General features: G+C 49.5%; 1 protein-coding gene across 3 annotated transcripts in view; it reads left to right on the plus strand.

Moving 5' to 3' along the window:
- fgd6 (FYVE, RhoGEF and PH domain containing 6) overlaps window positions 1-20,018 on the plus strand; it is a 243,997-nt gene that overhangs the window by 205,248 nt on the left and 18,731 nt on the right. For all 3 annotated transcript variants that reach the window (XM_038810925.1, XM_038810924.1, XM_038810926.1), the window contains 2 exons: window positions 5,827-5,955; window positions 9,902-10,053. In XM_038810925.1, coding sequence (XP_038666853.1) covers window positions 5,827-5,955; window positions 9,902-10,053 — 281 coding nt within the window. The remainder of the gene's footprint in view (window positions 1-5,826; window positions 5,956-9,901; window positions 10,054-20,018) is intronic.

Raw genomic sequence — 20,018 nt, forward strand, 5'->3', positions numbered from 1 at the left:
TTACCAAGTACCAAATCCAGTATGGCCTCCCCTCTGGTCGGACAATCTACATACTTTGTTAGGAAAGCTTCCTGGGCACACTGCACAAACACTACCCCATCCAAACGATTTGATCTAAAGAGTTTCCACTCAATGTTTGGGAAGTTGAAGTCACCCATGACTACTACCCTGTGACTTCTGCACCTTTCCAAAATCTGTTTCCCAATCTGTTCCTCCACATCTCTGCTGCTATTGGGGGGGGCCTATAGAAAACTCCCAACAAGGTGACTGCTCCTTTCCTATTTCTGACTTCAACCCGTATTACCTCAGTAGGCAGATCCCCCTCGAACTGCCTTTCTGCAGCTGTTGTACTATCTCTAATTAACAATGCCACCCCCCCCCCACCTCTTTTACCATCCTCCCTAATCTTGTTGAAACATCTATAACCAGGGACCTCCAACAACCATTTCTGCCCCTCTTCTATCCAAGTTTCCGTAATGGCCACCACATTGTAGTCCCAAGTACCGATCCATGCCTTAAGTTCACCCACCTTATTCCTGATGCTTCTTGCATTGAAGTATACACACTTCAACCCATCTCCTTGCCTGCAAGTACTCTCCTTTGTCAGTGTTACCTTCCCCACTGTATCACTACGTGCTTTGGCGTCCTGAATATCAGCTTCCTTAGTTGCTGGACTACAAATCCGGTTCCCATTCCCCTGCCAAATTAGTTTAAACCCTTCCGAAGACTACTAGAACCCCCCCCCCCCCCAAGGATATTGGTGCCCCTCTGGTTCAGATGCAACCCGTCCTGCTTGTACAGGTCCCACCTTCCCCAGAATGCGCTCCAATTATCCAAATACCTGAAGCTCTCCCTCCTACACAATTCCTGCAGCCACGTGTTCAACCTCACTCTCTCCCTATTCCTAGCCTCGCTATCATGTGGCACCGGCAATAAACCAGAGATGACAACTCTGTCTGTCCTGGCCTTTAACTTCCAGCCTAACTCCCTAAACTTGTTTATTACCTCCACACCCCTTGCCCTACCTACGTCGTTGGTACCAATGTGCACCACGACTTCTGGCTGCTCACCCTCCCCCTTCAGGATCCTGAAGACACGATCCGAGACATCCCTGGCCCTGGCACCCGGGAAGCAACATACCTTCCGGGAGTCTCGCTCGCGACCGCAGAATTTCCTATCTATTGCCCTAACCATTGAATCTCCTATTACTATTGCTTTTCTATGCTCCCCCCTTCCCTTCTGAGCCCCAGAGCCAGACTCAGTGCCAGAGACCTGGCCGCTAGGGCCTTCCCCCCGGTAGGTCTTCCCCCCCCCCAACAGCATCCAAAACGGTATACTTGTTTTGAAGGGGAACGGCCACGAGGGATCCCTGCACTGTCTGCATGTTAGTTTTCCTTTCCCTGACTGTAACCCAGTACCTTGGGTGTGGCTACCTCCCTGTAACTCTTCTTGATAACCCCCTCTGCCTCCCGGATGATTCGAAGTTCATCCAGCTCCAGCTCCAGTTCCCTAACACTGTCTCTGAGGAGCTGGAGTTGGGTGCACTTCCCACAGGTATAGTCAGCGGGGACACCAGTGGTATCCCTCACCACCCACATCCTACAGGAGGAGCATGCAACTGCCCTAGCCTCCATCCCCTCTAACTTTACAGAATTAGCTGCCCCGTAGACCAACTGGACCTCTGCCCTCCGACTCTGCTTCCAGTCAGCTGTACTCTAAACTCCTGGCGCCCTTCACGATCTTTGATAAATATAGGAAATGAAATGTAAGGAGCACCTTACTCCCTCCTCACCTAACTCCCTCAGTCACCAAACTCTCACTGTAGCACTCAAATGCAACCAGTTCAGCACTCCCTCAGTCACCAAACTCTCACTGTTGCACTTGATTCAAACCTTTTTTCTAGTTGATGATTTTTCTTACAAGAATATGGGCTTACAGCACTGTTCCATTTTTCTACTATTAATATCAATATCCTTTGATTGCTTTAACCCCAAGATCTGCTACATCTAACTCCTCCTTGACAACATCAGTGTTTTGCTCTCAACTGGTTTCTGTGGTAGCAAATTCCACAGGCCGACAACTCACTGGGTGAAGAAATTTCTCCTCATCTCAGTCCTGGGACATGTCCTGCTAATTCTGCTCTGACTAGCATGTGGCACTGATAGTAATCCTGAGATCACTACCTTTGAGGTCTTCCTTTTCAATTTACTTCCTTACTCCCTATATTCTGCTTTCATCCCTTTTTTTAACCAATGTAGTTTGTACCACTGACTGTTCACCCACCACTCCCAAATGTCTTGTAGCCGCTTGGCGACATCCTTGACCAGAACACCAGGCAGGCAACATATCATCCTGGAGTCTCATTTATGCCCAAAGAAACGCCTCGCTCTTTCCCTTACAATTAAATCCCCTAAAACTAATGGATTCCCACCCATCTTACTCCTCATCCGTGCAGTAGAGTCAATCGTGGTGCAATTAATTTAGCTGTTACTGCTTTACCCTGAGAGGCCATTACCCCCAACAGTATCCAAAGTGTTCTCTCGGTTTTGCAGGGGCGTGGCCACAGGAGAGTCCTGTATTGCCTGTCAAGTCTTCTTGCTGTGCTCGATGGTCACCCATTCCCTTCCTGCCTGTGGAGTGTTGCCCTGCTGTGTGACAGCCTCTCTCTACATGCTATCCACAATACTCTCTGCCTCATGGATGCCCTACAGTATCCCCAGCCACCACTCCAGCTCTGAAACCCAGGCTGCCAGGAGCTATAGCTGGAGACACTTCTTGCACATATGCTGGCCCCAGGCACTGGAAATGTTCCTGGCCTCCTACATATAGCGGGAGGAGCACGTAATGGCTTTGAGCACTTCTGCCATGATTTACCCCATTAAATTAAACCCGTTAGAAGATACTTAATCAAATAATACCAATTACCATAGGGTCCTTCTTCCCTGGTCCTCGTTACTACAGAATATAGACCACAAAATATAGACCTTACAAACAATGAGCGATCGAAGTAGTAAATATTTCCCTGACTGTACTCGCCCAATAAGCTGGTTCCACTTGCCCCTTATCACTTTTGACTCCTGATGTCAGCTCAGGAGCTCCAAACTCCAAGCTAGCACTCTGATCTCAGTCTCGCTCTTTCTTGCGTTCTTTCATCCTCCGACGATTGTCATTCGGATTGACAATATATGCTTTTTTTCCTTACTCTAGCACCACTTCTGATTCCTCTGGGTGACCTGCAGTGGGTATGAATGTGAGTCTTTCTCCTCACATTTCTCTATTAGGAAGCTCATGTTCAACTTTGGTTCCAGAAAGTTAAAACTACAACATAATGCCCTACCGTGACTTGATTTTTAATTCTGGTTTTCAGGGGGGAAGGGAGAAATCCAGAAGTGGGTTACTGTTTTGTTGAATTTGCTTTTATTTTTTTGTTTCGTGTCCCTGGTAATTTGTTCTTAAAGCATATTGTAACAGAAATTGCATTTGTATAGTATTTCTACATTTTCCTTTGACAAACAAAATGTTCCAAGGCCACAGGCACGTGAAGAAGCAAAATTTGATTCACAATTTGATTACGGTAGATAGCAAAAAGCTTGGTGAAAGGTGCTTTTGGAGGAACATCCTAAAGGAGGAAAAAGCAGTAGGGAGGCAAAAAGGTCTGACAGGAAAGGTGGGATTTAGGGCTTCAGCAATTGAGGACATGGACACCATTGGTGGAGCAATCGGTGATTCTCAAGAAGACAGAAATAAATGGACAAAGGTACCTCGGAACATTGTAGGGCTGGAGGTAGTGAGGGGTGAGGCCTTGAAGAGACTTTAATACAAGGATAAGACTTGCAGTGGAGGTGTGCTTGACCAGGAGTCCATGTAAGTCGGTGAGCACAGGGATGGTGGCTCATTAGGACTTGATAGTGAATCAGGACACAGGTAGCAATGTTTGGATGGCCTTAAGATAACAGATGGTGCGAGGCCAGCCAGATGTTCATTAAGATGGTTGAGTCTGGTTCAGGAGTGCGTTATAATAGTCATATTACAAGTACAAAAGACATGAATGAGGTGGCAGATGAGCTGAGACGGACTGATTCAGGCAATGTTCCAGAGATGGAAATAGGCGGTCTTGCTGATGGGGGATAACAAAAGTGACAGGGAGTAAGGTAAAGCAGAAAAAGGGTGTAGTACAGATGTCAGGTTGATGATACAAATGAGAATCAGACTGAAGGTAGAAAGTTCAAAGAGGAAGTTAAAAGGAAAATGAGAACTGGTAACCAACATTAAGGAGAATCCAGAAGTCATCTCTGAGAGGAGGGCTGGGTCCAATTAGGACATCTAAGCATTGAGGCAGAGGGCATACCTGAGGTACTACTTTGCATTTGTCTTTACCAAAAAGAAAATCCCGCCAGGAGTATTGTGTCCAATTCTGGTCACCACAGCTTAGAAAGGACTTGAAGGCTTTAGGGAGGTTATTGAAAAGATTCATATAAATGAGTAATAATACTGGGAGGATTTTTCCTCTTGTGGGGAAACCAGTACGAGAGGGCATAGTTTAAGAATATGGTCTCGCCCTTTTAAGACAAAGATGAGAATGTTTTTTTCGCGGAGGATCATTGGAGTGTAGGATTCTCTTGCCCAGAAGTAGTGAAGGCTGTGTTTTTAAATCTATTAAACCCTGAGTTAGATAGAATTTTCTGAGACAAGGCAGAGTGGGTTATAGGAGCAGACAGGAAAGTAAAGCTGAGACCACAAGTAGGTCAGATATGATCTTGATGAATGGTAGAGCAGGCTTGAATGGTTCTAAGGATGATCGATATCAGTTGCGAGGATAGATTGGAGAAGCTGGGTTCTCTTTTGAGAAGAGAAGGTTGAGAGGAGATTGGAGATGTTAAAAATCACAAGTTGAGACAGTACATAGCGAGAAACCAAAGAACGAACAGCGACGTGTGAAAAGTTCTCGTGCTGAGTGTGGTTGTGATCTGAAGTGCGCTGCTTATGAATGTGATGGGGCAGATGCAATCGTGGCTTTCAAAAGGGAGTTGGATAAGCACTTGAAAGAGTTTTTTAAAAGTATGGTTAAAAGAAAAGGCAGGGAAGTGCAACTGGCTGAATTGCTCTTGCAGAGAGCTGATGCAGACTGAACAGATGGAATGGCTCCTTCTGTTCTGTAACTGTTCTATGATTCTATTTGACTGGGAGTTCATCTCCGGTTCAAGTACAACACCATTGTTGCGAACACTCTGGTTCAGCACCAGACAGTTGCCGTAAAGTGGAAAGCTAGAGAACAAAATTTGTGGTGGTATCAATGGCTTCAGCCATTTAGAATTTAGTTAAGTTTTTAATTGGAGAAAATCTCTGCTCATCTATTGCTCATCCAGTAGTTTGTTGGATATGCAGTATAATAATTTAGTGATAGGGGAGGAGTCAAGAGAAACAGTGGTGAAGTTGAACAGGGTACCATTAGCATTTTAGTAAAAACACTGTTTTCAGAAAGATGTCACCAGAAATAGCATGTATAACAAGACCCCATAAACAACAATGAATTGAAATCCTGATGATTGTCATTCAGATTGATTGAGTGAGGAAATTCATGTTGCATTTCTTCCATCTTTAACATTCACATTAATCACAGGAGCAGGTAAACAGGGAAACAATTCAATGTCTTATCTGGAAAGATTCCTTCTAAGGCCTGCATACTGCACATATACTGTGCTAGGGTATCAACATTGATTGTAAGCTCAAGTCCTGGGTCTGGGCTTAGAAGTCTGTAAACCCTCTGTGGTCCAGGGGTAAAGGTGCAATCAATGGAGTGGAACTAACATGAGTCATTTATTTCAGGTATCTGCTAACACTGGAGCTTCATCTATGAGTGGCTACCTTTATAGGTCTAAAGGGATTAAGAAACCATGGAAACGGCTCTGGTTTGTCATTCAGGATAAGGTGTTATATACTTATGCTGCCAGTGAGGTAAGGGTCTTTCCAAACACTGCATGGGTATATGTTTATCAGTCAGTTGATTGCCTGCAACTGTGAAACAAGTAACTGTGAAAACAGAAATATATTTGAAGTGCATGAAGTGAAGTTATTGGTTCTTGTATTAACACAGCACACTATCTCATTGTAAGACATTTTTTATACTTTTTCTTCTGAGGTGGAATTCCCTTAACTGACTAGATTGGTATGAACTCATCCAACAGATCAGTTTCAGATGATTCAATCATATGGGTAGATATGTGAGCTTGATCTGGCTCACTTGTGTTGCCAGAATAACCTCCAATGCATTACTTTTGGGGAGGTGGTGGTGTAGTTGTATTGTTGCTGGACTAGTAATCCAGAGACCCAGGATAATGATCTGGGGACACAGGTTTGAATCCCACCATGGCAGGTGATGAAATGTAAACTCAATAAAACACCTGGAATTAGTGGTTGAGTCATAAATGCCCTCTGAAATGGACTAGCAAGCCACTCAGTTGTATTCAACAGCTACGGAAACACAAAAAAGGAATTAAACTGGACGGACCACCCGGCACCAAACAGGCACCGGAAATGAGTAACGGCAAACCCAGCCCTGTCGACCCTGCAAAGTCCTCCTTGCTAACATGTGGGAGCTTGTGCCAAAGTTGGGAGAGCTGTCTCACAGACTAGTTAAGCCACAGGCTCACATAATCATACTCACAGAATCATACCTTGCAGACAATGTCCCAGACAGCACTATCACCATTCCTGGTAAGTCTTGTCTCACTGACAGGACAGACCAAGCAGAGGTGGCTGTACAGTGGTATACAGTCGAGAGGGAGTTGCCGTGGGAGTCCGCAACATTGGCTCTGGACCCCATTAAGCCTCATGACTTCAGGTTAAACATGGGCAAGGAAACCTCCTGCTGATTACCACATACCGGCCACCATCAGTTGATGAATCAGTTCCTCCATGTTGAACACCACTTAGAGGAAGCACTGAGGGTGGCAAGGGCAGATAATATGCTCTGGTGGGGGACTTCAATGTCCATCACCAAGAGTGGCGCGGTGGTACCACCACAGAGCGAGCTGGCCGGGTCCTAAAGAACAAAGCTGCTATACTGGGACTGCAGCAGGTGGTGAGGGAACCAACAAAGGGGGGGGAAACATACTTGACCTCATCCTCACCAATCTGCCTGCTGCAGATGCATCTGTCCATGACAGTACCGGTAGAATGACCACTGCACAGTTCTTGTGAAGACAAAGTCCTGCCTTCACATTGAGAGTACCCTTCATCGTGTTGTGTGGCAACACCACCGTGCTAAATGGGATAGACTATCCAATGGGATAGATTTAGCAACTCAACACTGGGCATCCATGAGGCACTGTGGGCCATCAGCAGCAGCAAAATTATATTCAACCACAATCTGCAATCTCATGGCCCGGAAATACCATTACCACCAAACCAGATGATCAACCCTGGTTCAATGAAGAGTGCCAGGAGTAACATCTGGCGAACTGAAAATGAGGTATCAACCTGGTGAAGCTACAACACAGGAATACCTGTGTGCCAAACAGCATAAGCAGCAAGTAACAGACAGAGCTAAGTGATTCCGCAATGTAAACATTAAATCTAAGCTCTACAATCCTGCCACATCCAGCTGTGAATGGTGGTGGACAATTAAACAACTCACTAGAGGAGGAGGCCCCACAAATATCCCCATCTACAATGGCAGAGGCATACGCAACAGTCTTCAGCCAGAAGTGCTGAATGGATGATCCATTTCGGTCTCCTTCAATGTCCCCAGCGTCACAGATGTCAATCTTCAGCCAATACGATTCATTCCACGTTATATGAAGAAACGGCTGAAGGCACTGGATACTGCAAAGGCTATGGGCCCTGACAATGTTCCAGCAATAGTACTGAAGACTTATGCTCCAGAACTTGCCGCGCCACTAGCCACGCTGTTCCAATACAGCTCGAACATTGGCATTTCCCAGGTGTATCCTATAGCTATAACACTGGCATCTAGCCGGCAATGTGGAAAATTGTTCAAGTGTGTCCTGTACTCAAGAAACAGGACAAATCCAACCTAGCCAATGACCGCCCTACCAATCTACTCACCATCATCATCTACTGGCCATCATCGTCAAAGTGGTGGAAGGAGTCAGCAAAGGTGCGATCAAGTGGCACTTACTCAGCAGTAACCTGCTCATGGATGCTCAGTTTGGGCTCGGCCAGGGTCACTCAGCTCCTGACCTCATTACAGGCTTGGTTCAAGCATGGACAAAAGAACTGAATGCCAGAGGTGAGAGTGATTGCCCTTGATATCAAGGCAGCATTTGACTGGGTAAGGCATCAAGGAGCCCAGGCTAAACTGGAGTCAATGGGAATCGGGAGAAACGCTCTGCTAGTGGAGTCATACCTGGCACAAAGGAAGATGGTTGTGGTGGTTGGAGGTCAATCATCTCAGCTCCAGGAGATGTTCCTCAGGGTAGTGTCTCGGCCCAACCATCTTCAGCTGCTTCATGAATGACCTCCATTCCATCATAAGGTCACAACTGGGGATTTTCTTTTATGATTGTGCATGTTCACCATTCTCAAGTCCTCAGACACTGAAACAGTCCATGTCCAAATGCAGCAAAACATGGACAATATCCAGGCTTGGGCTGACAAGTGGCAGGTTACATTTGTGCCACACAAGTACCAGGTAATGACTATCTCCTAAAAGAGAGGATTAACTATCGCCTCTTAACATTAAATGGTATTATCACTGCTGAATCCCCCACAATCAACATCCTGGGAGTTACCATTGATCAGAAACTGAACTGAACTAGCCATATTAATACTGTAGCTACTAGGGCAGATCAAAGGCTAAGAATCCCATGGTGAGTAACTCATCACCTGACACCACCACCCCCCCCCCCCCCCCCCCCCCCCCCCAAAAGTCTGTCCACCATCTAGAAGGCACAATTCACAATTCAGGTGTAATGGAATACTCTCCCCTTGCCTGGATGAGTGCAGCTCCAACAACACTCAAGAAGCTTGACACCATCCAGGATAAAGCAGTCCGCTTAATTGCTCCCCCTTCCACAAATAATCAAACCCTTCTCCACCGATGAACAGTGAAAGCAGTGTCTGCCATCTACAAGATGCACTGCAGTAACTCACCAAGGTTTCTTAGACAGCACCGTCCAAAGCCAGGATTATTTGGGAGTTGCCTTGTACTCATAACATTTTAGACAAAGTAGTGGGTGAGGGAAGGGAAGAAGCAGAAAAGTTTAAAAATCTTAATCTCATCGGAAAGTATTGTACAGTTAATTTTTCTGTGATGTTTGAAATGCATTAAAATAGAAAGGACCACAGCTACCGTAGACTGAGAGTCCAACTCTGTGGACCTGAGCCCTGCCAGTCTACCCTTCAAGACACTTGACATTTAGATTTTTTTATTTGCTGATTAGCATCATTGAATTTGTGGATATGGAGGTTCAGAAAAAGGTGCTGCTTCACCAGTGGAGAATTTTAAATCATTAGTATCAACAGCTCGTAATATGAAAATTAATGCAAGTGTGGTTTTAAATGTTATTTGCGAGGGTAGCTCGGTGGCACATTGGTTAGCACTGTTGTCTCACGGTACTGAGGACCCGGGTTCAATCCCGGTCCTGGGTCACTGTCTGTGTGGCGTTTACACATTCTCCCCGTGTCTGTGTGAGTCTCACCCCTTCAACCCAAAAAGTGTACAGGTTATGTGGATTGGCAACGCTAAATTGCCCCTTAATTGGAAAAATATTATCGTTTAACGTTATTTGTGACTGCCGCAGCTCCATCCATAGACCAATGTAACCAAAAAAGACAATTTTAGATAACTTATTATAGATTACGTAACATTTGTTTTATTTAAAATGCTTGACATACTTAAAACCTGTACAAACGTTTATCTCCAATGTCTTTTTTAAAGGATGTAGCTGCATCAGAGAGCCAACCACTGCTCGGATTCACAGTTTCTGAAGTCCAGGACGACCTTTCAGAACCCAAAGTGATTTTCCAATTGCTTCATAAGAGAACACTGTTCTATGTGTTTAAAGCAGAGGATTGTCATACTGCCCGGAGGTGAGTAAGACAAATTATACATTTCAACGGCAAAAATGCTGTGGATGTTGGAAACAGAAAATGCTGAAAATACTCAGTCGATGAAGCAGCACCTGTTGAGAAAGAAAAATAGATTTAACATTTTGGGTTGGTGACATTTCAACACTGGTAAATGTTGCAGATGTTAGACAAACAACAGCTCCTGTGGTCCTCTAAAATCCCCCAAATAAACGGCATTGTAATGAAAACTCGTGATGCCTATATTTTCATGGGGGTACATTGATGGCCATTACATCATGTATAATTATTTCAATTTGAACTGTCAATTCATATATTTTGGTGCAAATGCTACACACATTCAGACAGCCTTTAGCTCTGACATTTTGCTATTTTTGCAATCTCTAGTCTTATCTGCTGCCGCACTACTCACTGTCCTTTCCTGCTATGCTCTTATTATCATTTTCCTCATTTCTACTCTGTTCTCTTGCCTTGTCATCCCTTTAAATTTTCACATCTTTCCTCACTTGATCTCTCGCTCCCATTATTTGAAAATCATGTTTGATAAACATAATGGAATTTTTAGAAGACATAATAAGCAGACTATATCAGAGAACACCAGTGGATGTGGTGTGTTTGGATTTTCAGAAAAATGTTGATAAGGTCCCACATAAATGGCTAGTATGCAAAATTAAAGCTCATGGGATTGGGGCAGTACATTAGTATGGATTGAGAATTGGTGAGATTAGTAATAAATGCGGCGTCTTCAGAATGGAAGGCGGTGTGACCAGTGGGGTACCGCAGGTATCAGTGCTTGGGCACCAGCTATTCACTACACTCAATGGTATGAATGAGGGTACCAAATGTTTCCAAGTTTGCTTGGAACTTGATGTGAATGTGAGTGGTGAGGATGTTAAGAAGGGCGATTTAGACAAGTTGAGTGAGTGGGCAAATTCATGGCAGATACAGCATTGCGTGGATAAGTGTGAAGGTATCCACATCAATAGGACAAACAAAATGGCAGAGTATTATTTAAATGATGAATGATGGGAAAATGTTGATGGACAATGGGACCTGGGTGTCCTTGTATACCAATCACTGAAAGCAAGCATGCAAGTGCAGCAAGCAGTTAAGAAGACAAATGGTGGGCGACATGGTGGGGAAGTGGTTAGCACTGCTGCCTCAAGGCACTGAGGACCAGGGTTCAATCCTGGCCCCGGGTCATTGTCTGGAGTTTTCACATTTTCCCCGTGTCTTCCTGGCTCTCCCCCCTGCAACCCAAAGATGTGCAAGGTATGTGGATTGGCCACTCTAAATTGTCCCTTAATTGAATTTTTTTTTAAAGACAAATGGTTTATTGGCTTCCATTGCAAATAGGAATTGAGTACAGGAGCAAGGATGCCTTACTGCACCTGTACGGGAGCTTGTGAGACCACACCCAGTAGTCGGACATGGCACTGCTTATCCGGTCTTTCCGCGCCTACCTTAAAGAGGCGGGAGACGCGGACACCTCTGAGCAGCGCTGGCAGAAATCTTTCCTCGCCTGACTCCTGAGGGAACAAAGGGGTCTGCGCTCCTCTGTTCCTTCCGAGCACTGAAAAGGTGAAGATAGCACTTTACTACTCACATGGAGGTTACCATAGCCAACCTCAACATTAACGGCAGCAGGGACTCGCTCCGCAGGTTCCAGAACTTCTCAGTCCTCCGGGACGGGAAGTATGTGGCGTGCTTCCTGCAAGAAACCCACACCGCTCCGGGAGACGGAGCCACAAGGCTCCTGGAGTGGCGAGGGAGGGCCTACATGAGTCATCTAACCTCACGTTTAGGCGGGGTGGCTATCTTGTTGGCCCCACATTTTCAGCCGGAGATCTTGGGAATCAAGGAGCCAGAACCAAGCCGGTTGCTGAAACTGACGGTCTGCGAGGGGGCTGAGGTACTTCACTTTGTAAATGTCTACACTCCCCAGGCTGACCAGCAGCAGACGGCTTTCTTCAAACAAGTATCCGCTCATCTTGGCACCGTCGCCGCGGGGGGGATTTTAATTGCACCCTCAGGACAAAGGACCACCTTGGTACCCAGTGCAGCTCTCGTGCTGTGGTGAAGTTAAGGAACCTGGTCGGGTTCTTGGACTTGGTGGACATCTGGCGGACTCTCCATCCAGACTCCAGCGCCTTTACTTTTGTGAGGCTTGGGGTTGGAGCGTCCAGAATCGACCACCTCTACATTTCAAGGACGTACCTGCCCCGTATCCCCGCAGCCTCTGTGCAGCAGGTGCCATGCTCGGACAACCGTCTGGTGTGGGCGGGGCTCGCCCTGTCTCGCGCTCAGTCGCGGTCTGCGTACTGGTATTTTAACAACCTGCTGCTGGAGGATGAGCCGTTCCTGGGCTGGTTTCATCACTTCTGGGCCGGCTGAAGAAAGAAGTGGGGAGGCTTCCCCTCCTTGAGGCTATGGTGGGACATGGGCAAGACTCATGTGCGTACCTTCTGTCAGGGGTATGCGACAAAGCGGCGGAAATACAGGGTCGAGGAGTTGGAGAAGGAGGTGCTCGACCTGGAGTCACATCTCGGTAAGTCGATGAGGACCCGGCCCTGCGGCTGGTGTACAGAGAGACGAAGGGCATGCTGTGGGACCTGCAACTTTATTGGGTCCTGGAGCGCGTATGTGAGATCGCGAATCCAGATCCTCACGGACATGGACTGCGATTCCCCCTTCTTCTACTCGCTGTAAAAAAGGCGCGGAGTCCGTCAGCAGCTCCTTACGCTGCTGGCCGATGACGGATCCCTCGTCTCGGATCCAGAGGAGGTTCGGGCCCAAATGCAAAGCTTCTACAATGCCCTCTTCTCTTCGGATCCGTCCGGCGAGGATGCTAGCAAGGTTTTGTGGGAGGACCTGCTGCAGGTCGGCCCTGAGGGCGCTGGGAGGCTTGATACCCCTATAAGCCTGGGGGAGCTGACTGCCCCCCTCGACAGCCTGACCGGGGCAAAACCCTAGGGCTGAACGGGCTGACAGGTGGGTTCTTCAGGGCGTTCTGGGACGTCCTGGGGAGCGGCTATGCGGGGGTCCTGAGGGAAAGTATCGTAACTGCGGAGATGCCCCTCTCATGGCGCAGAGCCACCATTACCTTGCTGCCAAAAAAGGGGGGAATCTCTGCCATCGTAAAAACTGGAGTCTGGTCTCTCTCCTCAGCACAGATTACAAGATGTTCGCCAAGGCAATGTGTTTGCACCTTGGCACAGTGCTGGGCCACATGATCCACCCTGACCAGTCCTACACGCTCCTGGGCTGCACGATCCACGACAATATCCATCTGGTCCGGGACCTGGTCCATCATTCCTAGAGGGCTGGTATGTCAAGCGCCTTCCTGTCCCTTGATCAGGAGACGGTATTCGACAGGGTGGATCACGAATATTTATTCGGGACTCCGCAATCATTCGGGTGGCCAGGGATCGTGCAGGGTGGCCCTCTGGCCCTTCCACTGGAATGCTGGCACCTTGGCAATGCCAAGCCAGCAGGAGCACTGCCAAGTGGCAGTGCAAGGGCCCTGGTGGCAGATAGGGGCGGGGGTCACGGAGATCAGGACATTATTTTTTAAATGTAGCTCCTTAGCGCCGCTGCTGCGAGTGCCTAGAAACATGCAGCTAAACACGTTAACTATGGGACTTTGTTCTCAATTATTTGAACCGTGCCTCAAGTGTTGTTAGATAGCGGTGGGAAACTCCCAGCAAACCCGCCACAAATGACACTTAGAAACATTTCTGTTAAATCGCGCCCTCTTTCTCATAATAATAATAATAATCGCTTATTGTCACAAGCAGACTTCAATGACGTTACTGTTAAAAGCCCCTAGTCGCCACGTTCCGGTGCCTGTTCGGGGAGGCCGGTACGGGAATTGAACCCGCACTGCTGCCATTGTTCTGCATTACAAGCCATCTGTTTAGCCCACTGTGCTAAACATTGCATTGAAGTCAGCTTTACCTAAATCTAGAATCTTTGTAGCTGTTTCATGTTTCTTCCCTACAGACACCACATTGAGCTTGGTCAAACGATTACCGTTAGATAGATATTCATGTGATATTGACTATTAATGAACTCTGGCTCACTAAATCTAATATAGCCTCTTTCCTTTTTTTGGTTCTGGGACATTTTGTTCACAAAACTATCCTGGTCCGACTTATTTTCTTTTTTTTTTTACAAATTTAGTATACCCAGTCATTTTTTCCCAATTAGGGGGCAATTTAGTGTGGCCAATCCACCTAACCTGCACATCTTTGGGTTGTGGGGGTGAAACCCACGCAAACACGGGGAGAATGTGCAAACTCCACACAGACCGTGACCCAGGGCTGGGATCGAACCCGGGTCCTCAGCACCGAAGGCAACAGTGCCAACCACTAGGCCACCGTGCCGCCCTCAAGTTATTTTCAACCTTTCTGACCAATACTAGTTTGTTGATACCAATCTATAAGAAAGTCACACCTACCCTGCCCACCCCTGTTAAAGCTATTCTCCCTGCATAAATGCAGAGATTAGACAAGCATTTAGCAATCTACCACTTGCCATCTGCTCTCCGGGATCTCTAATACAGTCTTGAATCCTTTTCTATTTCTTAATTCTACCCAGAAAGCCTTAATTACTTTCTTATCACTTATTGAAGTGATTTCATCCTTCATCACTGAGGTCGTAACCACTGATTTTTGACCATGATACTTCTCCAATTTTTCAGCACATCTCTAACCATTTCCAGATCTGACGCAAGGTCATCAACCTGAAACATAAGTTTTGTTTTTCTCTCTCTGACCCGCTCAGTATTTCCAGCTTTTTTGTCTTTGTTTGATAACTTAGCTGGAGCGATACAATGCAATATGTCGTATTTTGCCCTTTCACACATGTGTATGTGCATGCGAGAGTGTGCATTATGTATTAATATATTTATATTAGACTATCTGCTGTCGCATTGCACATGGGAGTAGAATGAAAGAGTAGCCTTCAGGTGAAGTTGGAGTCAGAAGGGATCAGATACCCAGATACGTTTTCAGAATTATGTAAATGCTGCTCTTATATTTATGTTATACTTCGATTTCATAGCTTTACTATTCAGTCTCTAGTGTAATTGTACATATCTGGAGTAATTGAACTAGGGTGTGCACATGTCAGGGAGTCCCCAATATAAGTTATAAAGCGTTTATACTTTACAAAACCTAAAGCAATTGGTAATCAAACTACTCCATTTTGAACACTACTTGGAGCAAGCAGTAAGGGAGTGAGGGAGCTTCAGTGTCCATCACCAAGAGTGACTCTGTAACACCACTACTGGCTGAGTCCTAGAAGGGCACAGCTGCCAGACTGGGTCTGTATCAGGTGGTGAGGGAACCAACAAGAGGGAAAAACCTACTTGACCTCGTCCTCACCAACCTGTCTGCTGCAGATGCGGCTGCCCATAACCGTATCGGTTGGGGTGACCATTGTGGATGAAGAGCAAAGGCACACCTTTACATTGAGCATACCATCCATGTTGTGTGGCACTAGATTCATGCTGAGTGAGATAGATTTCAAACAAATCTAGCAACTCAAAACTGTCCTCATCCATGGAGGTACCTTGAGTGTGGGAGCAGCTCAGACTTCCGGTGGCGGCAATGAGGAGCTAAGCCGCACATTCGGCAGCTCCCGCTGAGAACGGACTTTGGGGCTCTTTTCAGGGCCCTCAACGGAGCTATGGCGGCAAATCCCAACGTGGGAAGAGGTCAGGAGTCGACCCCAACGGTCCTATGGTCCGGACCAGGAGTGGGGTAAGGAGAAAACCGGAGAACGCACTCCCGAAAAAGTGGGGGAAGGAAGACAAAATGGTGGCCGGCGGAGGCCTTGAGGAGCTGAGGCAGTGGGCTCAGGAGCAGCAGCCGACTCTGCTGCGCTGCTTCCAGGAGCTTAAGTTGGAGCTGCTGGAGTCGCTGAAGGTAACCAACAGGGAGCTGATGGCGACCAAGACAGCCCAGGGGGCTGCGATCCGGGAGCTGCAGCAGCAGGCCTCCGAAAGGGAGGATGAGTTCGTGACCGTGGCAGGGAAGGTGGAGATGCATGAGGCGCTCCATAAAAGATGGCAGGAGCGGTTCGAGGAGCTGGACAACCGGTCGAGGAGGAAGAATTTGCAGATCCTGGGCCTCACGGAGGGGCTGGAAGGGTTGGACCTAGCGGCCTATGTGGTGACTATGTTAAACTCGCTGATGGGGGCTGGGTCCTTCCAGGGGCCCCTGGAGTTAGAGGGGGCCCACAGAATTCTGGCTAGGAGGCCCAAGCCGAACGAGCCGCCGCGGGCGGTGTTGCTGCGGTTTCATCGGTTCGTGGATCGTGAGTGTGTGCTCCGGTGGGCCAAGAAGGAGTGGGAGAACACGGAGGTGCGGATCTCCCAGGACTGGAGTGCGGAGGTGGCGAGGCGGAGGGCCGGGTTTAACCGGACGGCGGCGGTGCTCCATAGACGGAGTGTGAAGTTCGGCATGTTGCAGCCGGCGCGTCTGTGGGTCACCTTTAAGGATCGGCACCATTATTTTGAGTCCCCGGAGGAGGCGTGGGCCTTCGTACAGGCCGAGAAATTGGACTCAAACTGAGGGCCTAAGATGGGGGATGCTGTATAATACTGCATTTGTATTTGCTTGGTTTAATGTAAGATGTGGGTTGGCCTTAGGGTGGGTGGGGTGATGTTGATTTGTCTTTTCTATGTGGGTTTTTCAGCAGGGGTCAGGTGGACGGGTTCGGGCAGAGGGGTAAACGGGGAGTTCGGGGAGCTGGTGGGGGGGGACTGACAATGGGAGTAGCCCTGGAGGAGGCGGGGCCGGGCAGGGCGAAAGCGTGGGCTTTCTGTGGGTTTCCCGCGCTGGGAGATGGCGGGGTCGGGGCTGAGAAGCGCGGTCGTTGCTGGCTGTTTTCTTTTCCCGCGCAAGATCGGGGGGGAGGACCCGTTGACGGGCACGATGGAGGAGGGGTAGTCCCACGTGGGGAGGAGTCGGAGGTAGGGCGGGAGTCGCCGGGGTCAGCAGAAGTTAGCTGGCTCACAGGAGTGCTATGGAGGGAGGGGCGCGGCTAGGAGGGGTCCTAGCGTTGGGGGGGGGGGGGGGGGGGGGGGGGGCTACCGGGTTGCTGCTGAGACGGTCAGGAAGGAGCTGGAGGACGCAGGGGGTGCTGGAGGGGGGGAGTTGCCACCGTGGGAAACTGGCAGAGCGGGGGACGCTGGCCGGGGGTGGGCAAGGGATGGGGTATGGCTAATCGGCAGGGGAGGGGGGCAGGGAGCCCTCTGATCCGGCTGATAACCTGGAATGTGAGGGGGCTGAATGGGCCGGTCAAACGGGCCCGGGTATTTGTGCACCTGAAGGGGCTGAAGGCGGATGTGGCCATGCTCCAGGAGACACACCTGAGTGGTGGACCAGGTTCGGCTGAGGAAGGGATGGGTGGGCCAAGTATTTCACTCAGGGCTAAGTATTTCACTCAGGGCTGGATGAGAAGAGTAGGGGTGTGGCGATCCTGGTGGGGAAGAAGGTGTCGTTTGAGGCGTTAAATGTGGTGACTGACAGTGGCGGGAGATATGTGATGGTGAGTGGCAAGCTGCAGGGGGAGCGGGTGGTGTTGGTGAATGTTTATGCCCCAAATTGGGACGATGCGGGGTTTATGCGGCGTATGTTGTGCCGCATTCCGGACCTGGAGGTGGGGGGCCTGATCATGGGGGGGGACTTCAACACGGTACTGGATCCCCCATTGGATCGATCCACGTCCCGGACGGGTAGGAGGCCGGCGGCGGCTAAGGTGCTGAGGGGATTTATGGACCAGATTGGGGGGGGGGGGGGACCCCTGGAGGTTTGCGAGGCCAAGGGCCGGGGAATACTCGTTTTTCTCCCACGTACGTAAGGCCTACTCGAGGATTGATTTTTTTTGTCCTGAGTAGGAGGTTGGTTTCGAGGGTGGAGGATGCGGAATACTCCGCCATTGCCATTTCAGATCATGCCCCGCACTGGGTGGACCTCGGGCTGGGGGAAGAGAGGGACCAACGTCCGCTCTTGCACTTGGAGGTGGGGCTGCTGGCAGATGAGGGGGTGGCCGAGAGGGTTCGGGGGTGTATCGAGAGGTACCTTGAGGCCAATGACAACGGGGAGGTCCGAGTGGGGATGGTCTGGGAGGCACAGAAGGCGGTGATGAGGGGGGAATTGATCTTCATCCGAACCCGTAGGGAGAGGGGGGAGCAGAGCGAGAGGGAGAGACTGATAGGGGAGATGGTGCGGGTGGATAGGAGATATGCGGAGGCTCCAGAGGAGGGATTGCTGGGGGAGAGGCGTAGCCTTCAGGCCAGATTCGACCTATTGACTACCAGAAAGGCGGAAGCTCAGTGGAGGAAAGTACAGGGTCGGTGTATGAATACGGGGAGAAGGCGAGCAGGATGCTGGCACACCAGCTCCGAAAGCGGGACGCGGCCAGGGAGATTGGGGGAGTGACGGATAAGGCTGGGAAGGTGGTGCGGAGGGGAGTAGATGTTAATGGGATCTTCAGAAACTTCTATGGGGAACTGTACCAGTCGGAGCCCCCGGTGGAGGGGGGTGGAATGGGGCGCTTCTTGGACAAGCTGCGATTCCCGAGGGTGGAGGAGGAGCAGGTGGAGGGACTGGGGGTGCTGATCGAGCTGGAGGAGGTGGTCAAAGGGATAGGGAGCATGCAGTCGGGGAAGGCGCCGGGGCCGGATGGGTTTCCGGCGGAATTTTATAAAAGGTATTTGGACCTGTTGGGCCCCCTGTTGGTCCGGACCTTTAACGAGGCAAGGGTGGGGGGGAGGGGGGGGTGCTTTGTCCCCAACTATGTCACAGGCGCTGATTTACTTGATCCTGAAGCGGGACAAGGACCCTCTGCAGTGCGGGTCATATAGGCCGATTTCGCTGGCAAAGATCCTGGCCACTAGAATAGAGGATTGCGTGCCCGGGGTCATTCACGAGGACCAGACGGGGTTTGTGAAGGGAAGGCAGTTGAATACGAACGTGCGAAGGCTCCTCAATGCCATTATGATGCCGGCCATGGAGGGGAGGCGGAGATAGTGGTGGCAATGGATGCGGAGAAGGCCTTTGATAGGGTTGAGTGGGAATATTTGTGAGAGGTTTGGGTTTGGGGAGGGGTTTATCCGGTGGGTGAGGCTGCTCTACGAGGCCCCGATGGCGAGTGTAGCCACAAATAGGAGGAGGTCAGAGTACTTTCGGCTGTGCCGGAGGACAAGACAGGGGTGCCCCCCGTCCCCCTTGCTCTTGGCGTTGGCGATTGAGCCCCTGGCCTTGGCATTGAGGGAGTCAGGGAACTGGAGGGGCATGGTGCGGGGTGGGGAGGAGCATCGAGTGTCACTGTACGCGGACGACCTGCTGCTGTATGTGGCAGACCCGGTGAGGGATATGCCGGAGGTGATGAGGATTCTTAGTGAATTCGGGGGTTTCTCTGGGTATAAGTTGAACCTGGGCAAGAGTGAGTTGTTTGTGGTGCATCCGGGGGATCAAGAGGAGGGGATTGGTAGGCTCCCACTGAAGCAGGCAGGGAAGAGCTTCAGGTACCTAGGGGTCCAGGTGGCTGGGAGTTGGGGGGCCCTGCACAAGCTCAACCTCACAAGGTTGGTGGAGCAGATGGAGGAGGAGTTTAAGAGGTGGGATATGTTACCGCTGTCACTGGCGGGGAGGGTGCAGTCCGTTAAGATGACGTGCTCCCGAGGTTTTTGTTCCTGTTCCAGTGCCTCCCCATCCTTATCCCGAAGGCCTTTTTTAGGAGGGTCAACAGGAGTATCACGGGATTTGTGTGGGCGCATGGGACTCCGAGGGTGAGAAGAGTGTTCCTGGATCGAGGCAGGGATGGGGGGGGCTGGCGTTGCCCAACCTCTGTGGGTACTATTGGGCTGCCAACGCAGCGATGGTGCGTGAGTGGGTAATGGACGAGGAAGGGGCAGCATGGAAGAGGATGGAGGCGGCGTCATGTGTGGGCACGAG

This window comes from Scyliorhinus canicula, chromosome 11, assembly GCF_902713615.1.
Source record: "Scyliorhinus canicula chromosome 11, sScyCan1.1, whole genome shotgun sequence".
Classification (NCBI taxonomy): Eukaryota; Metazoa; Chordata; class Chondrichthyes; order Carcharhiniformes; family Scyliorhinidae; genus Scyliorhinus; species Scyliorhinus canicula.